At 37.7% G+C, this 23,087-nt stretch overlaps 3 protein-coding genes across 3 annotated transcripts; 2 read left to right on the top strand and 1 right to left on the bottom strand.

The window, feature by feature from the left end:
* Positions 1-4,260: 4,260 nt before the first annotated feature.
* LOC127947245 (sorting nexin-24) lies at positions 4,261-12,677 on the top strand. The gene is made up of 6 exons (XM_052544233.1): positions 4,261-4,428; positions 7,791-7,979; positions 9,864-9,958; positions 10,131-10,169; positions 12,086-12,153; positions 12,250-12,677. The coding sequence occupies exons 1-6, from the start codon at positions 4,336-4,338 to the stop codon at positions 12,441-12,443; spliced, it is 678 nt and encodes a 225-aa protein (XP_052400193.1). The 5' UTR covers positions 4,261-4,335; the 3' UTR covers positions 12,444-12,677.
* A 385-nt stretch (positions 12,678-13,062) lies between these two features.
* On the bottom strand, positions 13,063-15,461 carry LOC127947246 (peptidyl-prolyl cis-trans isomerase B). The gene is made up of 5 exons (XM_052544234.1): positions 15,095-15,461; positions 14,043-14,156; positions 13,870-13,963; positions 13,535-13,719; positions 13,063-13,444 (listed from the first exon to the last, which is right to left on the bottom strand). Exons 1-5 carry the CDS (start codon positions 15,227-15,229, stop codon positions 13,322-13,324), a joined length of 651 nt encoding a protein of 216 aa, XP_052400194.1. The 5' UTR covers positions 15,230-15,461; the 3' UTR covers positions 13,063-13,321.
* Positions 15,462-18,868: 3,407 nt separating this feature from the next.
* Positions 18,869-22,046, top strand: LOC127947339 (serine/threonine-protein kinase pim-2). Its single transcript, XM_052544409.1, has 7 exons — positions 18,869-19,255; positions 19,531-19,791; positions 19,903-20,286; positions 20,440-20,588; positions 20,687-21,068; positions 21,153-21,329; positions 21,422-22,046. The coding sequence occupies exons 1-7, from the start codon at positions 19,129-19,131 to the stop codon at positions 21,514-21,516; spliced, it is 1,575 nt and encodes a 524-aa protein (XP_052400369.1). The 5' UTR covers positions 18,869-19,128; the 3' UTR covers positions 21,517-22,046.
* Positions 22,047-23,087: the final 1,041 nt, after the last annotated feature.

The following is a 23,087-nucleotide window of genomic DNA, read 5'->3' as shown; positions in this document are numbered from 1 at the left end:
TTTTTTACTATCACCCCACAAGTTCTCAATTGGATTAATGTCTGGAGATTGGGCTGGCCACTCCATAACATTAATTTTGTTGGTTTGGAACCAAGACTTTGCATGTTTACTAGTGTGTTTTGGGTCATTGTCTTGTTGAAACAACCATTTCAAGGGCATGTCCTCTTCAGCATAGGGCAACATGACCTCTTCAAGTATTTTAACATATGCAAACTGATCCATGATCCCTGGTATGCGATAAATAGGCCCAACACCATAGTAGGAGAAACATGCCCATATCATGATGCTTGCACCTCCATGCTTCACTGTCTTCACTGTGTACTGTGGCTTGAATTCAGAGTTTGGGGGTCGTCTCACAAACTGCCTGTGGCCCTTGGACCCAAAAAGAACAATTTTACTCTCATCAGTCCACAAAATGTTCCTCCATTTCTCTTTAGGCCAGTTGATGTGTTCTTTGGCAAATTGTAACCTCTTCTGCACATGCCTTTTTTTTAACAGAGGGACTTTGCGGGGGATTCTTGAAAATAGATTAGCTTCACACAGACGTCTTCTAACTGTCACAGTACTTACAGGTAACTCCAGACTGTCTTTGATCATCCTGGAGGTGATCATTGGCTGAGCCTTTGCCATTCTGGTTATTCTTCTATCCATTTTGATGGTTGTCTTCCGTTTTCTTCCACGTCTCTCTGGTTTTGCTCTCCATTTTAAGGCATTGGAGATCATTTTAGCTGAACAGCCTATCATTTTTTGCACCTCTTTATAGGTTTTCCCCTCTCTAATCAACTTTTTAATCAAAGTACGCTGTTCTTCTGAACAATGTCTTGAACGACCCATTTTCCTCAGCTTTCAAATGCATGTTCAACAAGTGTTGGCTTCATCCTTAAATAGGGGCCACCTGATTCACATCTGTTTCTTCACAAAATTGATGACCTCAGTGATTGAATGCCACACTGCTATTTTTTTGAACACATCCCTTTCAACTAATTCAACTAATTGCCCAATTGCACAGCCTTAAGAGCGTGCATATCATGAATGCTGGGTCTCATTTGTTTTCTGAGAATCTACTGAACCTACTGGTAACTTGTTTGCCACATAGCAATAAAAAAATATATGAAAAACCTTGACTATTCTGGTTAGTCACATTGTACTGCTATTATTTTGAACAATACTGTATATGTGTGTTTTTATCCTTTTTTAGTGTTATTTATATCCTGTTATAGTATTAATCAATATTTAAATGAGCTTTTGCTTTATATTTTCAGTTCATATTTAAAATTATATTAAATTAATTTTTAGTAATTTCTATTTGCATTTTTCATTAATATTTTAAGTTTCCCTTTCTTTATTTTATTTTCACAGATTTTAGTATTTTAAACATTTGATTTCTTTTTTTTAATCTTTGCATTTTTATTTTCTCCTATTATTTTTATTTCAGTTAATAATAATAACAATGATAAAATTTTATATTTTTAGTTAATGATAACAACACTGATCATAACTGGATGCATAAAATGCTTCTAAATATTTGTCATTTCTGAAATCTTGAACTGAGAGATCCACATCCACACAGTGGACTAAAGAAGGAAGTGATCCTCTTTTAGGCCTTCCCTCTTTTAGTATTTGTTCTGTGTTGAGCACCAGCTCATTTAATACTCTTATCGTAAATGGCTGTTTCTCTGAAATCTGATGTGACATTATCATATATCAAAAGCCTTTGAAGTATAAATTCATGAATCATGAAACTTTTCAACTTGTATATTTCCCAGCAATTTGTAGCTCAAAACAATGTCCAGCGTTCATGATCAGTTGCTCTTTTTGGATGAATTAAACAGAACAGGATGAAGTGGGAATGCTGGGATAACACTTGAGCATCAGGAGTGTGGGTTATCTTCAGAGTGTGTTTAGTCAGCAGTAAATGCATGGGTGGTTGTGTGTCAAGGGAAATCATGTGATTCTCATTTATTCTCCATTCAGACAGAAGAAAGGAGGACATCAGGTTTAGTGCTGATGCAGTGTTAACTACTGACCTTACAAAAATACTTAAATGATTCGTTCAATATCATTAACTAAAATATTTAAACGCACAAATAATTGTTACTTTTGTACTCTGCATAGATAAGTTACACAAATATCCTTTACATAACTTCTCATAAGTCTATTACCGAGTTTGTAAAGAATGATAAGTGTTTGTGAATGAGAGATCTCATGACAGACTCATGAGTAAATGACAGACACTGGCCTCTTTATATTTATCCCTCAAATAAAAAAGATGTTCAGAAAACACTGGTCTGAAGAACTTTGAATGGTATAATCTCCAGAAAAACATGCAGTTCTTTCCCTCTCTCTCTCAAGTAAAATAATAAAAATAATATTAAAATAAATCAATAGTGAGACATCCAATGTGTCACAGGCAGGGTATGTGATTTGGTTCAAAAATATATATATTTTTTTTTGTTATGCTGGTTGAAATTCTCTTCACATCCCAATAGCAATCACTTAGTTAAGTGGTTTATTCATACATTTATGTATTTTTATATGGTTTATTTGTAAATGTATTTATATTTATGTTAATGTTATCTGTGAAAGGCGTAGGACCATAAATTGTTTGACCAATTAGGTCCAAATGGGGACATTTTTCTATTTTAAAAGAAGTATTTATTAGTATTTATATATAAGTGTTTGCTCAACTGTAAAACATCTACAGGACGTTTCCTATCAGATGTCAAATAGATGATTACAAGATGTCTTTAAGATGTTTATGATTTAGGAAATGACATCTTAAAGATGTCTATCAGATGTTTGTACAGAGCAGATGCTTTCAGTGTTGCCGATTCAATTTCAGGGGAAGTTGCAAAAGGAAGGTCGATTTGTAGCTAAAAATTGCTAAATGATGCTGTGATATCATCGTGTGATGACTTCATTACGTAATCATGGCACAAAATTGTCACCACATCAAACCTCACCAAAAAAATCAAAAATCAAATTCGTTCGTTAATTAATAGTATGAATGCACAATATAATATTCCAATATAAATAACTTTATTTTTAGATTCAACATTGAATTACTGAACACTTTTGATTGATTACAATACGTTTTCTTCTAATAAGTTAGTAAAATTACAATTTCTGAACAATTATAGTTTGAAGCAGTGTATTAGTAAAAAGTCTGCAAAAAGTAGTCTACTGTGTTAACATTGAAGTATTTTCTGTATTGGTTTTTTACAGGTTTTTAACCTGCATTTTAAATTATGCATTGCATTTTGTGTTTTGGGGTTTCAGGGTTACAACAGATAATGGATAATGACCTGGAAAATTACTAGTACCTTTTCAATTTTTCTTTTTTAGATAGTTTTCTTACAGTTTACTAAATGATCAATAATCAAGCTACTAACAAAGTGCATCATAAACACTTATGCAACAATTATATATATTTTTTCAATTAGTATGTTTAAATAGAACAATTGCAAATAGCAGCTAACTTCATTCACATATGATGTGTGTACTGCTAGGCATCTTTGGTTTCTTCTTTTAGTGTAATTAAGATGGAAAATGTGTGCCTTTTTATCGTTCGTGTCACTTACCAAATGTTGCTAAAAGCAGTCAAACCAATTTTGAAAAATTTGTTGCGAGGTGCTTTTGGAAGAAAAAGTTGATAGAGTAGTTTTACAAGTTGCTAAATTTAGCAACAAAATTGCTAAGTTGGCATCACACTGGATGCTTTCCAGATGAAGCAAAGTTTTTTAAGATACAGCTTGCTGACGTATGCTATTTCATTCATTAATAAATTAACGCTATTAGTTAATGTGTGTTCTGTTTGAATGTCTCTCTCTCTCTCTCTCTCTCTGAATTCTAAAAGGATTCATGGTCAACGTTCTGTGACGTCATGTTGACTCTCTCTCTCTCTCTCTCTCTCTCTCTCTCTCTCTCTCTCTCTCTCTCTCAATTCAATTCAGTATTGCTTTATTGGCATGAATGTAAATTATACAATATTGCCAAAGCTTAGTGTACATATATAGAAGAAATAAAATAAATTATAACAAAAAAATGGACATCACAGTAATGGAACTGATTATAATAACATCTTATAATATTAAACTAGCAAATTATAACATTTGTATGAACGTTTGATTCCACACTCTTAAACTTACATAGAAATACACAAACATACTAAGATCTCTCTCTCTCTCTCTCTCTCTCTCTCTCTCTCACTCTCTGTGCGTGTGTTTGGAGGAGGAGCTCTAGAGATCCACGCCTGATTGTGATCATTCAGGATCAGATGAGAGCACGCGAGGCTGATCTTCAGTTCAGTCTGTGATCTGTGATCTTGTGTTGGAGATGCTGGATCATCATCCGTGTGTGTCTCCGGTCATCGAGGTCTTTATTCCGTCTCTCATGAGGGAAGTGGACGAGACGGGAAAGTTGCGCAAAGTAAGTCATACAGTAACTCTGTGTTTTATATCTGTGGTTCCACAAGAGTGATTTATTATAGAGCGTTTGGCGTTTTGCACGTGCTTTTGTAGTTGTCATTTGTTTTGAAAGTTAAGAATAATGTATTAGTCGGTCTTAAATAAATGTACCATGGTTACCACAGGTGCAATTAAAATTCCATACTGTAAAACTATAGTATATTTATGTGATATAATAATATGTATTTCTGTAATCTTGTTTAATTTTTGACCTATAGTGACCGTACACTGGAGAGAAATATGGTTAACATGGTAAATTATTGCAAAGTTACTTGTATTTTAGATGATGTACTACTCATGTTTGAGTTCTAAAAGGATTCATGGTCAAATGTTGTCTGATTGCATGCAACCGTGAATACAAAATTATTGCTTGAATGAAACGTATTTGTCCTTATAATAAATATTTTATTTTAAATAAATGCATGACAAAAGTTAGAAAGTGTATTAATTTACCAGAAAACATAACAAACCTTATATGTTGTGGCAAAATATTTTTTTTTGCACTATTGCAACGTTTGTTGTAACAATGCAGAAATGTTATATGCAAGAGAGCTGTAGCAAGCTTATTGCACTACATTTAGATGACCTTCCAACTAGGAATGGGTAATTTATTGTGCACCTAAAATTTCAGCATGTTGTCACAACGTTGTTAGACGGTTTGTTTGCATTTTGTCAGTGTCCTGTTTACTAGGATGCTAGGAAGTCTGATGAGTACGGCAGCATAATTTCACCATGCAATAAAAAAATGTATAAGGTCACTCAGTCAAAATACTTTTTTTCTCAGAATTGCGAGTTTACATCTCACAGTTTTGACTTTTTTTTTCTTGCAGAATTCTTTGTTTACATCTTGCAATTCTGACTTTTCTTATAATTAGACTCGTTATATTTTTTAGTTGCAGGTTTACATCTCACAATTCAGAAATGATCACAGTAGTCTGAGTTTGCTTTTCACAGTTCTAACTTTTTTCTCAGAACTGCGAGTTTGCATCTCCCAATTCTGACTTTTTCTCAAATTGACGAGTTCATGTCTTGCAATCGCAAGTTAACATCTCACAATTCAGACTTTTGTGCAGTCAGGTGTCTACATTTTTCTCACATCGTTTCTATATGATCTGACCAGTTTATTATCAGAAATGGATAACATGGGGCTGTATGAGGAGTTGTTGTGGTCCGTTGCTGATGTCAGTCAAAGCTGAAATGCCAGACACACACTCAGGCCATGAACACATCTCTGAACACTGAGAGCCAGAGAACTTCGGAGGAATGGAGGTCGGAGGTCACAGTTGAGAGAGATGAATTTTACTGTACTGGAGATGAATAGAGAAAGAGAACAGAAATATCTGGCCCTGAACTTCAGCAACAATGAGAGCTCTATAAGATCGAGAGAGGGAGAAGCCTGGTTTAAATGAGTCCTTGTGACCCTGATAAACACGACGTGTCTTCACTGTTAACCAGGAATGCTCACTTCACTCCTAAAGCTTGTGTAGAATTCACTGATTTCAAGGGAGAGTTAAACTAAAAAGTTAAATTCTATTTACTCACCCTCATATTGTGCCATGTGAATCTTTTACCTATGATCGTTTTTGATTATATGGACTTTCAACTCAAATTTTGCTTTCCATAAAAAAAATAATTTAGAAAAACCAAAGACTATACACAGTGAATGACCTCATCAAGCCCGCACAGATGTGACTGTAGAAGGTTTAGTCTTAATATAGGTCATGTGAGTTTACACAGGTGAAGTCGACACAGGTGTGGTGGTTTTTCAGGTAAGATCACACCCTGCAGCACTGAGAGACTCTTTATAAAGACTCCACCACACAAAGAAATGTCAACATGATTTATCTAAAGCCTAGATCCTGACAGAACAACAGTGTTTTACTTCAAGCCACTGAGCTCCACTTCACGTAAAGTCAGAAGTCATAAGGAATGATAAATCATAATGTTTATTTCGAATGGCATACTGATTCATTTGAAAAGAAACTGTGCAATATGTTTGAACGCCTTGCATTCATTCATTTACTTGACTTTTAATTTGACCAGACTGACATCAGAGATGTTAAAAATGTGGAACACCTATATAAAAATAAATACTTTTGACATGAGGTCATGTGACTATTTTTAAAACTTAGTATGCAGAATTAAGTGTATACTACACAGTATGCAGTGAGGTGTCAGTGTAACACTGGTGTGTGTGTGTGTGTGTCGGGGGGTGTTTAGGCCACGTTTGTGAGCTGATCTGAGAATTAGCAGTTTCCCATTTCCCATCCATAACTAAAGGACACAGGACATTCAGTTCCACCAAACATTTCTCACTATGAGCTCAATCTTTCGCTTCTCAATACCTTAAATATTTTTCTCGCTAAATCAGAAGCTGAGGGAGAAGGAAATAAAAATGATTGTGTCTCAAGCAGGTTTGGGCAAGTTGGTGCTCAATCATGCTCAGCGTGGTAATGGGAACGATCAATGCGGTGTTTCGTACAAAAATAATCAATAAAAAGCTATTCAAGAACTAAAAGGGACAGTTCACCCAATCCTAAATCATCTACTCACCCTCATGTATAATGTTTGTTCTTTCATTAAACACAAGATGATGTTAGACACAATGTTCACACTGCTCTTTTCCATACAATAAAAGGCAGTCGGACACCACATGCATTTATATAAATATACACTTACTCATAAATTCAATCATTAAAAATATGAATGTGTAAATAAATGTAACTAAATATATTAAATACACTCTATTAAAATATTAATGCTCTTTTCCACACAATAAAAGTGGATGGGTTGTCAATCACAAATATGTATATTCATTCGTTAATATATACAATTTAATTTGCATATACATTTATATTATAAAATAAACATGTAAATAAATCTTAATAAAATACATTTTAAATGAATTCAAAATAATTTAAATAAATCTATTAAATCTATTATATAATAATATATTAAAGCTCTTTTCCATACAATGAAATAGGCTCTTGAACATACTTATAGTAAATGTATTTTTAAATAAATTTAAAATAATTATAAGTGTATAAATAAACGTAACTATATATACATATATATATACTATATATACATGTGTTTATACACACACACACATTTATATATATATAAAAACGCGCACTGGCGCCTCCTGCTGGCGAAAAGTGGCACCTCTGATAAAATGTGTGTATGTATGTGTGTGTGTGTGTATATATGTATATATATATGATTAATGCGTGTATATATATATATATATGTGTGTGATTAATGCGTTGTTATCATCAATGATCTATAATAAAGAATTTTTATTTATATTTTCTTGTATTTCAGCTCTTCAGGTTGGAGATTCTCTTCAATGGAAGGAAGCACTTTGTTTTGCGGAGACATCATGAATTTCAGACACTTCACCGGAAGCTGAGGAAAGTTCTGCACGCTCCCGATTTCCCCAGTAAGAGAAATCAGCACCTGAGAACCAAACCACTGGAGCAAAGACGGCTGGAACTCGAGGACTACATGCAGGTAAATATAGTTATCTTATGTTATTATATTATGCTGCTGTTTTATTATTTAAATATGTATACCGTAAAACTTCAAATAATAGCCGAGTCCCAAATAGACGCCTGTCTCTTTTAAACGCCTGGTGTGACGAGAGGTTTGGGTAAATAAAGGCCGGTCTCAAATAGAGGCCTGGTCTGTTTCAAGCGTGGGAAAAGCTGGATACGGAGCGGCTGAAAAATTCCTTTAAGGTATGCTTGCGCGCGCGTGTGTGTGCGCGCGAGGGAGAAAGAGGAGATAATATATTTCATTGACTTAAGGATGTTATCCTTAGGTATGTGGCCTGACAGTAGCTTCTGATGGAAGTGAGGATCACCATTGTTTCAAAGAGGGAGAGCCGTGCGCAACTGTGCGAGAGCTGTTAGTGCAAGCAAGGCAGAGTTAGCGGAGGCTGGAGAGGGAGAAGTGGAGGAGAGAGCGATGTGGAGGAGGAATTCGCCAATGAACTTGTAATTGAGGATCGCGGGGATGATGATAGTGATGAATAGAGTAATTTTCTATCACATGATTGCAGTTGTTTTACAGGGTAGCCATCATTCTTTCTTGTTGATATGTTTCGGGCAACAAGTTCATATGCTCAATGGATTTTAGCGGTAACTTCTATTGTTCTGCCCATTGCTGTCACATCGTTTCGTTTTTTATATATTTTTTTATGCTGCCAATAGCCAAAGACATTTCTTACATTAAATGATTTGTTAAACACATTAAAATGAATTATAAATAAAACGTAGTATAATGTGGTAACCTCCTGCTGTCATGCTTGAACATCTCAACACTAAATTAAAGGCCTGTCTCTTATAGACGCCGGTCTCAAATACAAGCCGGTGCAGTTCGGCGGTTTGGGTAAATAGAAGCCCGGGCTATTATTTGAAGTTTTACGGTATATTTTATTGTTTGATGCTATGTATTTCTTATGCCCATTTTATGATGTTGTTCATATTTTGAATTATGATTATTTTTTGTTGTCTTTTTAATATTAAAAGATTTAGCTTTAATTTTTATTTTTCAGTTGTAGTCGTTTTACTTGCCAAAGCAGTATTTCTCACTTTTGAAGTTTATTATTTAAATTACCAAAATACAGTTTTAATAGTTTTTCTTAGACATAACAACACTGGTATAATAGTTTATTAAGCATATGTACAACACAACAATATATTTTAAATAATGCTCATTTGACACAATAGTGGATTATATGTATTGCACACATTCAGGTTGTAAAAAGCACATTTTGGTTAAAGTTTACCTTTACGTGACATATGTTCTAAAAGGGCAAATGTGTTTGGAAATCAAAATATACAATATACCAAAAAAGAATAAAAATCACATAAGCACAGTCTATACAACATACTGCAAAAATAAATAATAGTAATATATGCTACTCATCCCTCATCAAACCCCTCAGAAATGTTACTTTTTATTTATTCGTTTATTTTTAATAAGGAAATGAATATTTTCATCCAGCATGGATGCATTAAATTGGTCAAAAAGACTTTGATAATATTTATTTATTTCAAATAAACGCTGTTCTATTGAACTTCCTATTCATCAAAGAGTCCTGAGAAGATATTACCATTTCCACAAACAAATAAAGCAGCACAACTGTTTTCAACACTGATAATAATCAGAAATGTTTCTTGAGCAGTAAATCAGCATATTATCATGATTTCTGAAGATCATGTGACACTGAAGACTGGAGGAATGATGCTGAAAATACAGCTGCGCCTCACAGGAATAAATTACATTATAATTTTGAACTGCAGGGTATATAAAGTATCATAATATCTTAAAAAGATTGTAATGCATCAACATTGTAACATAATAGTTTTGTTCACTGGCTGCCGATTACAGGTGATTCTGTATCAAAATGATGTTGTTCCTCAAGAGCTCCTGGACTTCCTCCAGGTCAAACATTTTCATTCGGCGAGCAAGACCTGCAGCTCTGAGTATGTATTTACAGCAGATCACTTCACTGGAAAATTCAGTTATCCTGTTAGCATTCCATATTTAGGCAACTTTTACAGCAATGCTAAAGTGTTCAAGTAGTAACAAGAAGTAAACTAATAATTCTATTAACTCTGCTTTCTGTTTCATCATTCCTAATTGTCTATATTTCAGTCAAAACCAGTCAGATGAGTGTCAAGGGCAGGGATACAGGTATGTTCATCCTCATTTCTTTAATAAACTCATCCCTCGTTTGGAATCAGATTTCGATCGATTGATTCTAAAACCCCAAAAATAGATGCAGAATAATTTTTTATAGTCTCAATAAAAAATGTTTACTAAACTTGGGCTATTGTTGTTTACTTAGAATATATATATATATTTTTTTTTGTTCGCGACTCGGTTGATTCAGATCGGCACTTCGGAGCCTGTTCGCGACTCGGTTGATTCAGATCGGGACTTCGGAGCATGTTCGCGACTCGGTTGATTCAGATAGGCACTTCGGAGCATGTTCGCGACTCGGTTGATTCAGATCGGCACTTCGGAGCATGTTCGCGACTCGGTTGATTCAGATTGGCACTTCGGAGCCTGTTCGCGACTCGGTTGATTCAGATCGGCACTTCGGAGCATGTTCGCGACTCGGTTGATTCAGATCGGCACTTCGGAGCCTGTTCGCGACTCGGTTGATTCAGATCGGCACTTCGGAGCCTGTTCGCGACTCGGTTGATTCAGATCGGCACTTCGGAGCATGTTCGCGACTCGGTTGATTCAGATCGGCAATTCGGAGCATGTTCGCGACTCGGTTGATTCAGATCGGCACTTCGGAGCATGTTCTCGACTCGGTTGATTCAGATCGGCACTTCGGAGCATGTTCGCGACTCGGTTGATTCAGATCGGGACTTCGGAGCATGTTCGCGACTCGGTTGATTCAGATCGGCACTTCGGAGCCTGTTCGCGACTCGGTTGATTCAGATCGGCACTTCGGAGCCTGTTCGCGACTCGGTTGATTCAGATCGGCACTTCGGAGCCTGTTCGCGACTCGGTTGATTCAGATCGGCAATTCGGAGCATGTTCGCGACTCGGTTGATTCAGATCGGGACTTCGGAGCATGTTTGATATTTTTTTAAATTCAGATCTGGACATCGAAGCAGGAAGTGTTTGTCAAACAGTTAATTGGTGATAAATGAATATTTGGACTTGAGGCTTTTTTTTAACCTGTCGATTTAGCATGTACATGGACCCACACACAAAGGTGGACACACTCTAGACGGGTGTGCCAGGTAGGGTGACCACCCGTCCCGCGTAGCGCGTGCGCGCGCGCGCACAGCGTTTGAGCCCAATACATGCCTCCCACAAATTGAGACTGTGTCACGCATAATCAATGCTTGCTCAAAAAAAGTTGGTCGCTATATCTGTAGTCACCAACCCATCGATCGTGATCGACAAGTCGATCTTGGAAGCATTTTAAGTCGATCGCAAAGATTTTTCAAAATCTGAGAAAAAAAGGTGCCTCCGCTGACTGCGCGGGCACCTCCCGAAACAGACGAGACATTTATACTTGACACAATTGTTTTAGACTGAAAACCAGACCATGCAACTGATTTAGACGCGGGTGCCGGTGTGATGAGATGTACTAATATCCGTCTGCTCGGGCATTATTCTTTTAGGCCTGTAATTGATTGATTATTGAGGTAATAGGAATGGCACGGTTCGCTGAAATTAAAAAAACCAAAACCAGCTTCAACTTAAATCTGACAAAGCATCTGCAATATCATCTGTAATATGTCTTGCTATAAATGGCAGGTAAAAAAAAACAGGGTTCAGCTAATAAATGTTCTGGCTTCCCAGACATTACAAAAACATGACAAAAAAGATCTATATTGAGCAACTACAATTCATTTTAATCCTATAATTATGTATTATAATTTATTTAAAGTGAATAAATTGTAATGAAAAATAAACAAAATTCACACTAGGAGTATGGTTGGACGGAAGCAGTGTGACAAAAATACTATCCCATAATTTTGCACAGTAATCTGACAATAAATGTGGCACACCCAGATTTTCATATGCACACCCAGAGTCTCTTTTCTGGCTACACTACTGTTCTAAACATTGTCTTCCTGTAGATTCCAGTTATTCCATCAGCGAGTTGTTGGTTTTTCGGCTGACCCTTACCAGCTTGAGTCCAGATCAGGTAAAGCTGTTCGATTTCTGTGATTGTGTCCTTTCAGAAATCTGTTGTTTACATCCAAGAGAAACATCCAGTCTGTTGTGGTCATATCCCCCCCAGGTCTCCCTGATATCGTGGCGGCCGGCGTCCTGCAGGGTTTTTACCCCAGAGACGTCAAAGTGAGTTTCAAAAAGAGCTGTGCTAAACCCAGAGGCCTCACCCGTGCACCAGAGCTGCCCGTGCATCCCAGAATCCCCAATATTACCATACACAGAAGTAATATCAGCTCACTGCCAGAGTCACCGAGAAGATGAGTGTTGTCCAGCAACTCCATCTGCTTTAAACGTGCCTTTGCATGTTTAGAAAAAATCTTTAATCTTTAGGATTGTCATATTTTATTGTGTGTCTCGGTTATTTTCATTTCAAAAGCAAAAAAATAGTCTAATAAAGAACTGTGCCGACTGTATTATTGTGCACAAAATAGATTTAAATCTAAAGTGCATCTGCAATTATACAGCATTTCAATACGTGGTACTAAATTTAATTTATGCTATTTTTAAAAAGATTAAAATCTAGTTTTTGTGCATAATTTTAATTGCATAATAGATTTAAATGTAAATGTTTTAAGAGCATATGCATGTTATATGTCATTGCTGTATTTTAGTTTTTCCCCACATTGTATTAAAATGTAGTTTTGTTTAATTTTCATAATTATGCATATATTTTGTCTTTTAAAATTCAATGTAAAACATAAACTTCATGAAATTCACATTCGGGGTTTGCCTACCTTTGCCAAGACATTTTTCTGTATTATCAAAAACTTTAACACTTTAATTAAAATTATTTCTATGACATGAAGAGCGTGTCTGATTTGGTCAGGGTCAAGAAAAACACAAAACAAAAAGGCATTTATTTAAGCAAGAAAAAACACAATTAAGAAAACCTGGATCCTTTATTGAAGATTAGTTTACAAAAGCAGGTTGAAGTGGGTCAGGAATCTGACCGTGTGGAATGCCGGTTTGAACTGGACCCAGGATGTGCCTCTCTGTGGATCAGGACTGGTGTGTGTCGGTCCCGCGAGGGGGCGGAGCTACAATGAGCACACACACACACTCTCTCTTTCCACTAGAACTCCAGTGGCACCAAATCCAATCCCCTAAACCCAGAGTCCTGTTGTTCCCCCACACTTAAATTACTCTTTAGCCACTGCAAAAGGCTTTTCCACCTCGATCTTGCCAGAGTCGTGGATAATGACGTCCTTGAGGGGCTTATCTCGCCCATCTGTCTGTGTGCTCTCAATCTTTTTCACCACATCCTTCAAGACAGAAGGAAAAGCCACAAATTTAGCACAACCACTGGAGTAAATGCACTTCTATGTGTTTGGAAGAACGGTGGAGATACTCACCATGCCTTCCAGGATTTTGCCGAACACAACATGTTTGCCGTCCAGCCATGGCGTTTGGACCGTGGTGATGAAGAACTGGGAGCCGTTGGTGTCTTTGCCGGCATTGGCCATGCTGAGCCAACCAGGACCATAATGCTTCAGCTTGAAGTTCTCATCAGGGAAACGGTCTCCATAGATGCTTTTACCTACATCAAGAGATCTTTTAATAACCCTTGAACTAATAAACTGTTTTGTTTGGCATCTGAGACCTCAAAAAAATAACTTAAGTCACAGGTTGATGATCTTAATGAGTTCTGATTTTATGTGAACATTAAAATAATAATAAAACGTGATACCTCCGGTTCCGTCTCCTCTAGTGAAATCTCCTCCCTGGATCATGAAGTCTTTGATCACACGGTGGAACTTGCTGCTCTTGTAACCAAATCCTTTCTGGAAATCAGAATTGCATTCATTTAGACTCACTTTACTATGAATCATGAATCCTGACCAGCGATGGATTGAAACTCACCTCGCCAGTGGCCAGCTGGAGAAAATTTTCTGTCGTTTTAGGGACAGTTTTTCCAAAGAGTCCAATGACAATCCGTCCTACATCCTCATCGCCGATCCTGATGTCAAAGTACACCTGTGAAAGCATATTCATATTCAGAGTCACACCTGAACATCAAACATCAGTTCATCATGGTGATTCCACAAGTGGCTATAAAACACAGATTTATCAATAGACTTCATTAAACAATACTTTGCTGAATGTGGTGTTGTGCTGGCACCTTCACCTGGTTTAGGACTGTCATGGATAAATATTAAATGACAAAAAACCACCCATAGGTGGCAGAAAGTCCCTGTTTTAATAAATGATTTATTGAACCATTCAAATCAAGCGATTCGTTCGATTCAAGCAATGAAAGAAAAAATACCCATGTATGAGTTTTTATATTAATTGCACAACCAATAGCCATAAAAGTACATTGCTTGTGCAATGAATAAAAAAAAAAAACTCATACATGGGTATTTTTTCTTTCTTTGCTTGAAATATGAGGGCATTCTAACTGTATTCTAACAGGCTTCATCGTGCATTGAAAGCGTGTTGTCAATATCTTTTTTTTTTTTTTTAAAGAACTTTAAAAGTTGCAAACCATTTTGCACGAAAAATAAGGATAACTTCGTGAATTATCACATAGATAATTTTAACATTTAATTTGCACGATACATTTTACATAAAACTCAACATTATTCATCTAAATGGGATGGTGGTTTCACAGGGGGATGTTTTTTGTCTTTCTTTTCACGAGCATCTCCCCACAATTCGAGCCCTTGTCACAGGCCTTATTATAATAGTGTATTTTGCACAAAACCAATTAAAGTCAGTAAATGCAAATGGATAAAAAAAAATAACCAAAACATACAGATGGTTTTCAAGCAAAAAGAAATAGTTTACGCAAATCTGGCTCGCTGAATGTAAGTATAAACGTAACATTAGATAGAACTGATCTCTTCTGTTTGCGATAGGCCAGATACGGGTTTGCAGTGAATGCAGCGGAGCGCAGCGCAGGGTTTTTGTACCTTGGCCGTGACTTTGGGTCCCTTTTTCTTTTCATCCGCCTCCGATCCGCTCGGGAAAAGCAGGAAAATCACCGAGCCAACGATCAATGTGACAGCCAACAAAAACTTCATCCTCCTCTCACAGATCCGCACCATGAACAACCCGAAAAAATGAGTGTGTGGCAATGACTGTGTTTTAGGGATTCTGCGGCATCCGGGGAGGAGATTTGAGCTGCGCCCGGAATTCACGCTCAACCCCGGGGCGAGAGTTGAGCCCTAGAGCTGATCCAGGAACAGTTAAGTACATCTACTCGATGTAGGAACATTCGACGCTGTGCGCACTGCGCACGACCAACTGATCTGAGAACAGGCGCTGGAAGAGCACTCCGCTCTATTTGACGTATCCCGACTCATCAGACGCTGATTGGACGAAATTTTGTCTGTCAAGGAGCGAAGAGCCAATCAGGAATTGAAACGCGTAAAGAATGGACGGAGCCACAGCGGCTTCTCGAGATGCATCAATATTAAAGGCACAGGACGTTTTTTTTGTTTTTAGGCAGAACATAGCTATCTAGAACAATTAAAAACTATCAAAAACATGTCTGTTAAAAATGATTAAAACTAAATCTACATTATAAAGCTGACCAGAGAGATCGTTAAAACCATTTAATAGTCACCATTTCGTGAGTTTTAGTGTTTGCAAGGACGAACAGAAAGAGTTTCAAAACATTATTAAGTAAAGTAAGCAGAGGCGGATCTACCCTGCTGCCACACCGAAGCCGCTCCGAACTCCCGAACTGACTCAAATGATTCGTGATCCCACTCTGAACTCCCGAAATAATTCAAATGATTTGCGATCCCCAAACTGATTCAAATGATTCGCGAACCCGCTTTGAACTCCCGAACTGACTCAAATGATTCGCGAACCCGCTACGAACTCTCGAATTGATTCAAATGATCCGCGAAGCCGCTCCGAACTCCCGAACTGATTCAAATGATTTGCGATCCCCAAACTGACTCAAATGATTCGCGAAAACGATCCGAACTCCCGAACTGACTCAAATGATTTGCGATCCCGCTCCGAACTCCCAAACTGACTCAAATGATTCGTGATCCCCATTACTGACTCAAATGATTCGTGATCCCCATTACTGACTCAAATGATTCGCGATCCCGCTACGAACTCCCGAACTGATTCAAATGATTCGCGATCCCCAAACTGACTCAAATGATTCGCGATCCCGCTCCGAACTCCCGAACTGACTCAAATGATTTGCGATCCCGCTCCTAACTCCCAAACTGACTCAAATGATTCGTGATCCCCATTACTGACTCAAATGATTCGCGATCCCGCTACGAACTCCCGAGCTGATTCAAATGATTCGCGATCCCCAAACTGACTCAAATGATTCGCGATCCCGCTCCGAACTCCCGAACTGACTCAAATGATTTGCGAACCCGCTCCGAACTGTGACATATTTTCAGATATAAATGTAAATTAAAAAATAAATTAATCATTTTTGATTTTCAAATATTGCACCTGTCAAACATTCAAACAGTCTATTTTGCCGTCAATACTGTTGACGGTGTCCTTTATCAGTAGGCTTTATATTTATGCTCAACATGAAGTACAGATATTGTTGTCATGAAGACAAGATCCTGGTTTGTCAGCAGCTTCCCTCTATGTCACCTACAGCAGCAGCAGCGCCGCGTCAGGCACGATTCAGAGATTCTGAATCCTCCTGAGACTCAAAAAATGTATTATCTATCAATAAATGAAGCTTTAATGAAAGCACAGACTTTGAGATTTTTGAATGAATAAATAAAAAGTAGAGCATTTAATCAAATCTCGATATGGACTAGTGTCTGCAATATTAAAGGGTTAGTTCACAATTATCAAATTTATGTCATTAATAACTTATACCCTCATGTTGTTCCAAACCCGTGAGATCTCCGTTTATCTTTGGAACACAGTTTAAGATATTTTAGATTTAGTCCGAGAGCTCTCAGTCCCTCCATTGAAGCTGTGTGTACGGTATACTGTCCATGTCCAGAAAGGTAAGAAAAACATCATCAAAGTAGTCCATGTGACATCAGAGGGTCCGTTAGATTTTTCTGAAGCATCAAAAATACATTTTGGTCCAAAAATAGCAAAAACTACGACTTTATTCAGCATTGTCTTCTCTTCAGTGTCTGTTGTAAGACAGTTCAAAACACACAAAAGCAGTTTGTGATATCCGGTTCGCGAACGAATCATTCTGCTGGAAAGGGTTAAAATATGCAAAGATTCTGGAAAACGGAAGAACCTGCAGGACCTGAAAGATTTTTCTGAAGAACGCTGCTCAGTTTAACTGTTCAGAACAAACAAGGGACTCATGCACAACCATCACAAAACAGAAAGACAGTTGTGGATCATCCAGGTAACCGCACAAATGTAGTAAGAACCAAGGGTTCCCAAACTTTTGAATGGGCTTATTTAATAATTTCAGCATTTTCTTTTCTTTCTTTTTTTTTTGTCTTGTGGACTATATGCAAACATCTTTTATGTAAAATATCTTACTCAGGACAGTACAAAAAAATAAAATAAAATAAACATGCATTTAGTATGATCTCTCTTTTTTTAATTTTTTTTATTATTATTCACATTTTCACAGATTCTGCAAGGGGTTCCTAAACTTCCACATGCCACTGTACGACTTTCTTCTGTGGAAAACAACAGAAAATGTTTTGAATAATGTTGACTAATTCCTTAATTACTTTTCTAATTTTTCATCTGTGACAATGAAATCCAATCTTACTTTCATGAATGCTTTTGGAGAATTGCTTACTCTTGATTTCAGCAGAACAAACCAATGTTTCTTAATAGAACAATACTGACAAATATATAAATCATAATTTTGCTTGACTTACTGACTGTTTAAAAAATTTGCAGTGATGCATCTGAGCAAACAGACACAACTGAAACATTTACAAACAACAAATACGAATCATTGAATTAATTAAGTATATAAATGATGAGTGATAAGGATACATTTGAACATTTGAATTACAATACAGCGACCTGTAATTCACGAATAACGAATGAATCTGTAGTTTCAATAAAACTGAGTTATATTTAACTTACTGTAGGCACACACTGGATCAAACTACTGTAAGTTACTAGATTAATGTTAGTCCTTGCATGTAATTTCTGTCAAATCATGCCTCTTTCTATGACTACTGTTATTAGAGCTATACTAGATAATAATGCTATGATTCAGATATCGTCAAATAAACACACTGCAAACACCACAACACAATTTGTGTTTGGTAATTAATACTCGTATTACCAAGGTATTTTATAAAACGTCGATAAAAGCTTATTTAAAAGTGAAGTTTAAAAGTGAATGAATATTTCCGTTTTACTTTAAGATGAGGTATAATTTTTCAATTTGTTCAAAAACAAACAACGTTATAATATAGAAATAACGTACTCACCCTTGTTTTAGGCACATCGCTTCGGTAAAGTCGCTTTAAAAAATAAAAATAATAAAAAAAAAAAAAATAAAGTTAATTCGAGTCATTAACGGTATGTTTCCCTCAACCTCGCGCGACACCCGATATCTGGCTGTGTTTACATTTTACGTAAGGATGTACTTGCGGGTGAACCAAGTTCATATTTAAAATATTAACAATAAAAACTCCTGACACTTTTGAAAATGGTGTTGGTATTAATTTTAAAACAAAACAACTACAAAACAGAGCGGAAATGCGCACTGTTCTAAAAAAAAAAAAAAAAATAGAATAACGCGTAAGCGCGAGCAGCTCGAGTGTGACGTCACATCGCTCCCCCTATATAAAGCCCTGCTCAAGCGTTTTCGGCAGATGCGGATCTGGTTGAGTTAGTGTTAGGAAGCAGCGACTGATTCCACTGACTAAAACTCTTTAGATTTACGCTTTACACACAGTCTTTTTAGACTATTCTCAGTGTACACACATTGTGTCCATAATTATCAATTTAACCTAATATTTAAATTAAAATTAATCTTATATAATTTTTGTTGTAATATTAATCAATGTCTACAACAACTGAGCGCAGTGACTCTGAGAGCGTGCCTGTCGCGCGAGCGGCCTGGGCTTCGAAAGCATCGAGCTTCGAAAGAATCGATAAGAGCAAAGAAAAGAATGACAACAGCCCAGCAGGTGGGATGGAAATCAACAGCCGTCATTTCTGTTGTGTTATTTAGCTTCTCTCGGTCTGACCTCAGTGTTTGACCTCTTTGACAAGAACATCAAGCTTTGCAGCAATATCAATTTAGATACAGCAATACTTGCATTAATTAATATTGAGTCTGTTTCCATGATCTACTGAACTGTCATTGACAGTCTGTCAAGAAATTTGTTAGAAATGGAATATGTTTCTGATCTGCAGTCAGAGTTAGTGTTAGTCTCTAATACTTAGATCTTCTTTATTCCAGACAAAGGGAAGAAGGGGAAAGCGGTACATGTCTTCTTCCATAAGCTGTGCGCGTCTGTGAAGCGTCCAGACAGAGTGCTGCATCTCCCAGCACAGACGGACGCTCATCTGGACGACCCTGAGGTGATGGCTGTCCCGGGTCCTTCGACCATTCCTGATCTGCTGTGTCTGCCGGGTCAGGTGTGTGCAGATCCGGAGCACTCCTCTGGGATCAGAGAGCCAAAGCTTCATCCAGATCCATTTGCTCTCAGTCTCTGTCACAGTAAGTCATTATCACTTTAGTTCAATAATAACGGTAGTGTTTCTATGTTTAATTGCTGGTTGACATGTAAAGTTAGAAATGTTTTAATGGGTCGCTCTTCATTGGTTTTAGAAGAAGCTAAGAAAGGAAGGAGGAGGAAAGCGGTCCGTGCATTCTTCCGGAGAGCATGCAAGGCTGTGAAGCAGCTCTTCTCTTGCTGCGACTCGGAAAGAGTCCAGCCTCCTAAAGCAGAGCCTGATCTGGACCCATCCCAGCTCGTTCTGCCAGAGCAGGACCAGGACTCTGCAGACCTCCAGTCATCTCCTGAGGACGAAGGTCCCTCTGAGATCCAGGCCCAGGATGAAGATCTGTCCGGTCCAGAGTCAGGTTCAGAGTCTGGTTCAGAGTCCGGTCCAGTGACCGGTTCATGGTCGATCGTGTCAGAAACAGGTTCAGTGTCAATCGTGTCAGAAATGGACACAGTGTTGCCTGATCCGGAAATCGAGCTAGCTCAAGGCGAGTCATTTCTGCTTTGTGTTATTATCCTATATATTGTTATATTGATCTGCAGTGCATTTGAACTAAAGAAAGTCTTCAAGACTCTTGATGGTCCTTCAGCTCTGCTTGCAGTCTCAACAAGTCCCTCTTGTGTTTCTGTGTGTTTTTCAGGATCCTTTGTGTCTTTGTTCGAAGTGGGACATCTGATCGCATCAGGGAACTTCAGCAAAGTCTATGAGGGAACACACGCATTCAGCGACAAAGTGAAGGTTGCTCTGAAGTGTATCCCCAAGCGCCGAGCAGACCGCTATCTTGATGTTGTAAGTTGGCTAAACGTGAAGAATATTTGGTGTTTTTATAACCTGCAGCTGGAACAGAAGACAGCAAACTAACGTTTTTTGTGTTTGTCTCTTCTCAGCCTGGTCACTCCAAGCCTTTGCTCGCTGAAGTGGCTCTGATGCTGCGGCTGGGAGAAGCTCCATCGTGCCTCAACATCTTGGAGCTACACCAGTGGCTGGAGGACGAGAGCAGCTTCACTCTCATCTTGGAGTACCCTGAACCCTGCAGGACCTTGGAGGATTACATCTTGTTCTCCGGCCCCGTTAGTGAGGCACAAGCACACTTGTTTATGCTTCAGGTGCTTAAAGCAGTCAAACACTGCCATGAGCGTGGAGTTTATCATGGTGATATCCGCTCGAGGAACATCCTGGTGACTCTCTACAGTCTGGAGCTTAAGCTCTTCGACTTCCGCTGCGCTCGTCTTATCAACAGCGAGGGCTTTGACAGCAGCCAATACCAAGGTGAGTCTCGCTGATGATCACGTGATGTTGTGTCGTTGATGGTGAAGCGTACAGAAGCACTGAAGCTGTGTGTGTCTCTCACAGGATCAGACGCATACACCCCTCCTGAGGTCCTCGGCCTGTCCATGTTCCACGCCGCAGCAGCAGACGTCTGGGTGCTAGCTGTCCTCCTCTTCGAGATTATTCACAGATATCTGCCCTTCGAAAGCTTTGATGCCATTCTGCACGGCTACCTCAGGATGGATCCCACCTTATCCACAGGTGAACACACAAACAGCTTCACATGATAATGAGGTTTAATGTGCTTGTTTGATATGTGGAGACTAACCGCGCTCTCTCTGAACTCTTCCCAGCGTGCTGTGACCTGATCTTCCACTGCTTGAGCCGTAATCCAGCTCACCGGCTGACGCTCCAGCAGCTGGAAGAGCACCGCTGGATGAAAACCTAGATTGGAAGAAGGCAGGGATCCTGATCTGGATCAGACAGTGCTTTATTTATTAAAAATATTTTGAATCAAACCAGTGATCATTTAATTGCCAGTGCAGGAAGTCAAAGTGATGAACGAGTCTTTCTCATTGCATTACACTCATCACAATGAAGTGCATCCATCTGAACAGACACACGGTTTGTGGGTGTAGGAAATAGTTCTGTTCTGTTTGATTTATGATTGCCTTAAACATTACTAATGTCCATCATGAGACAAAACAAGGGCATTGATATATTTTAAGTTTAATTAATTAATTTCAAGTTTACTTTTCAGCTGAAACAGCTCAGACTTACATTTTAGTCTGGGTCCAGGCTTAAGAGTTGTCTGTGAAACTGCTTAATTTAACCCTCATGCATCCTTCAAATAGCATCCCTTTACTGGACCTTTGTGGAAAAATGTAATTACTAAGGTCTAATGTGTGATCCCAATTAGTTTTTTAATTAATGTCATATCTTCGATAAAATAAAAAACGATACATTTATGCATTTTTACTTTTTACGAGTTTTGGTGACTTTTTTTAATCTCTAAAAGTACCATGTAATGTAAAATATGCCTTTTTTATTTTATATTTTATATTTACTTTGCTTGGGAAAAAAAAACACACACAAAAAAAAAAAACATTTTAAGTTCAGAATCAGACAGCCCGAACTTAAAATTATTTTTTCAGATGACTTTAGTCACATCTGATAGTATAAAACATAAAAATATTAAATAAATCAATAGCCGCTAAATGGCTTTAGTACTCGATGGCTGCATATAGGCAGAAATTTTGTAACATACTTAACCACTTAAGTGTAAGATTTTATCACAAGTTAAAATTGTAGAGCTTAAAAAGATATACAAAAATGCCAAAACAAACTTGCAGACAAATCTTACCATGCTTTGAGGAAAAGACAGAATAGGACACTCATTTTCAAAAGTAAATTTCTCAAAAACAGAAAGATGGTCCTAAACAGTTAAACAAAAAGTAGCGTGTTCCAGACATGTTTTGTTTGGAAGCATCAGCTAATCTTGCAGCAGGACTTTGATCTAAATCTGAAGTATGTGTGTGTGTGGACGGCGACTTGATCGGACACCTCTTTAATAACAGCTGCAGAAGTCTCAGGCTCTTCAGAAGTCTTTCCTGAACACAGGACGAGCTCTTTATATCTGAGACATTTCTCACTGTATCTTCTGTGTTGATAGAAGGTTCATTTTACAGTTAATCCCTGTTAAATCCGAGTTTCTGCAAATCTTGCTTCACAATACCCAAATACGACACTAGATGACAGCAAAGCCTGTTTAAGTGAATGAGGTTACATCTGGAACAGCACACCATCGTACTGTCTACTATATCTGTATCTTGAGTATACAGTTTAAATATTGCGGAAATTGTGCCGATTATTTAGAATTAAATTAAATGTGTAGTATACAACTATAGCATAATATAGTGGTTACTGTATCCCTCAATGCAACCCCATCTATACTATGATTATGTACAGTATCTATCTGTCTGTCTAGTGTTTGTAGGTTTATTTCTGTGCTCTCTTCTT

This window comes from Carassius gibelio, chromosome A25 (assembly GCF_023724105.1).
Source record: "Carassius gibelio isolate Cgi1373 ecotype wild population from Czech Republic chromosome A25, carGib1.2-hapl.c, whole genome shotgun sequence".
In the NCBI taxonomy this organism is placed as follows: domain Eukaryota; kingdom Metazoa; phylum Chordata; class Actinopteri; order Cypriniformes; family Cyprinidae; genus Carassius; species Carassius gibelio.
The sequence above is the reverse complement of the archived record's forward strand: the minus strand, read 5'-3'. Positions and strand labels throughout refer to the sequence as shown.

Bases quoted from the DNA above. Each gene is read 5' to 3' on its own strand.
- LOC127947245 (XM_052544233.1), top strand. From the start codon at position 4,336: ATGCTGGATCATCATCCGTGTGTGTCTCCGGTCATCGAGGTCTTTATT. The intron at 10,170-12,085 runs GTATGTTCATCC...GTCTTCCTGTAG, and splicing joins TGTCAAGGGCAGGGATACAG to ATTCCAGTTATTCCATCAGC. The intron at 12,154-12,249 runs GTAAAGCTGTTC...TATCCCCCCCAG, and splicing joins CCAGCTTGAGTCCAGATCAG to GTCTCCCTGATATCGTGGCG.
- LOC127947246 (XM_052544234.1), bottom strand. From the start codon at position 15,229: ATGGTGCGGATCTGTGAGAGGAGGATGAAGTTTTTGTTGGCTGTCACA. The intron at 14,157-15,094 runs GTACAAAAACCC...ATGCTTTCACAG, and splicing joins GACCCAAAGTCACGGCCAAG to GTGTACTTTGACATCAGGAT. The intron at 13,720-13,869 runs GTATCACGTTTT...CTCTTGATGTAG, and splicing joins TAGAGGAGACGGAACCGGAG to GTAAAAGCATCTATGGAGAC.
- LOC127947339 (XM_052544409.1), top strand. From the start codon at position 19,129: ATGTCTACAACAACTGAGCGCAGTGACTCTGAGAGCGTGCCTGTCGCG. The intron at 19,256-19,530 runs GTGGGATGGAAA...TCTTTATTCCAG, and splicing joins GAATGACAACAGCCCAGCAG to ACAAAGGGAAGAAGGGGAAA. The intron at 21,330-21,421 runs GTGAACACACAA...AACTCTTCCCAG, and splicing joins GGATCCCACCTTATCCACAG to CGTGCTGTGACCTGATCTTC.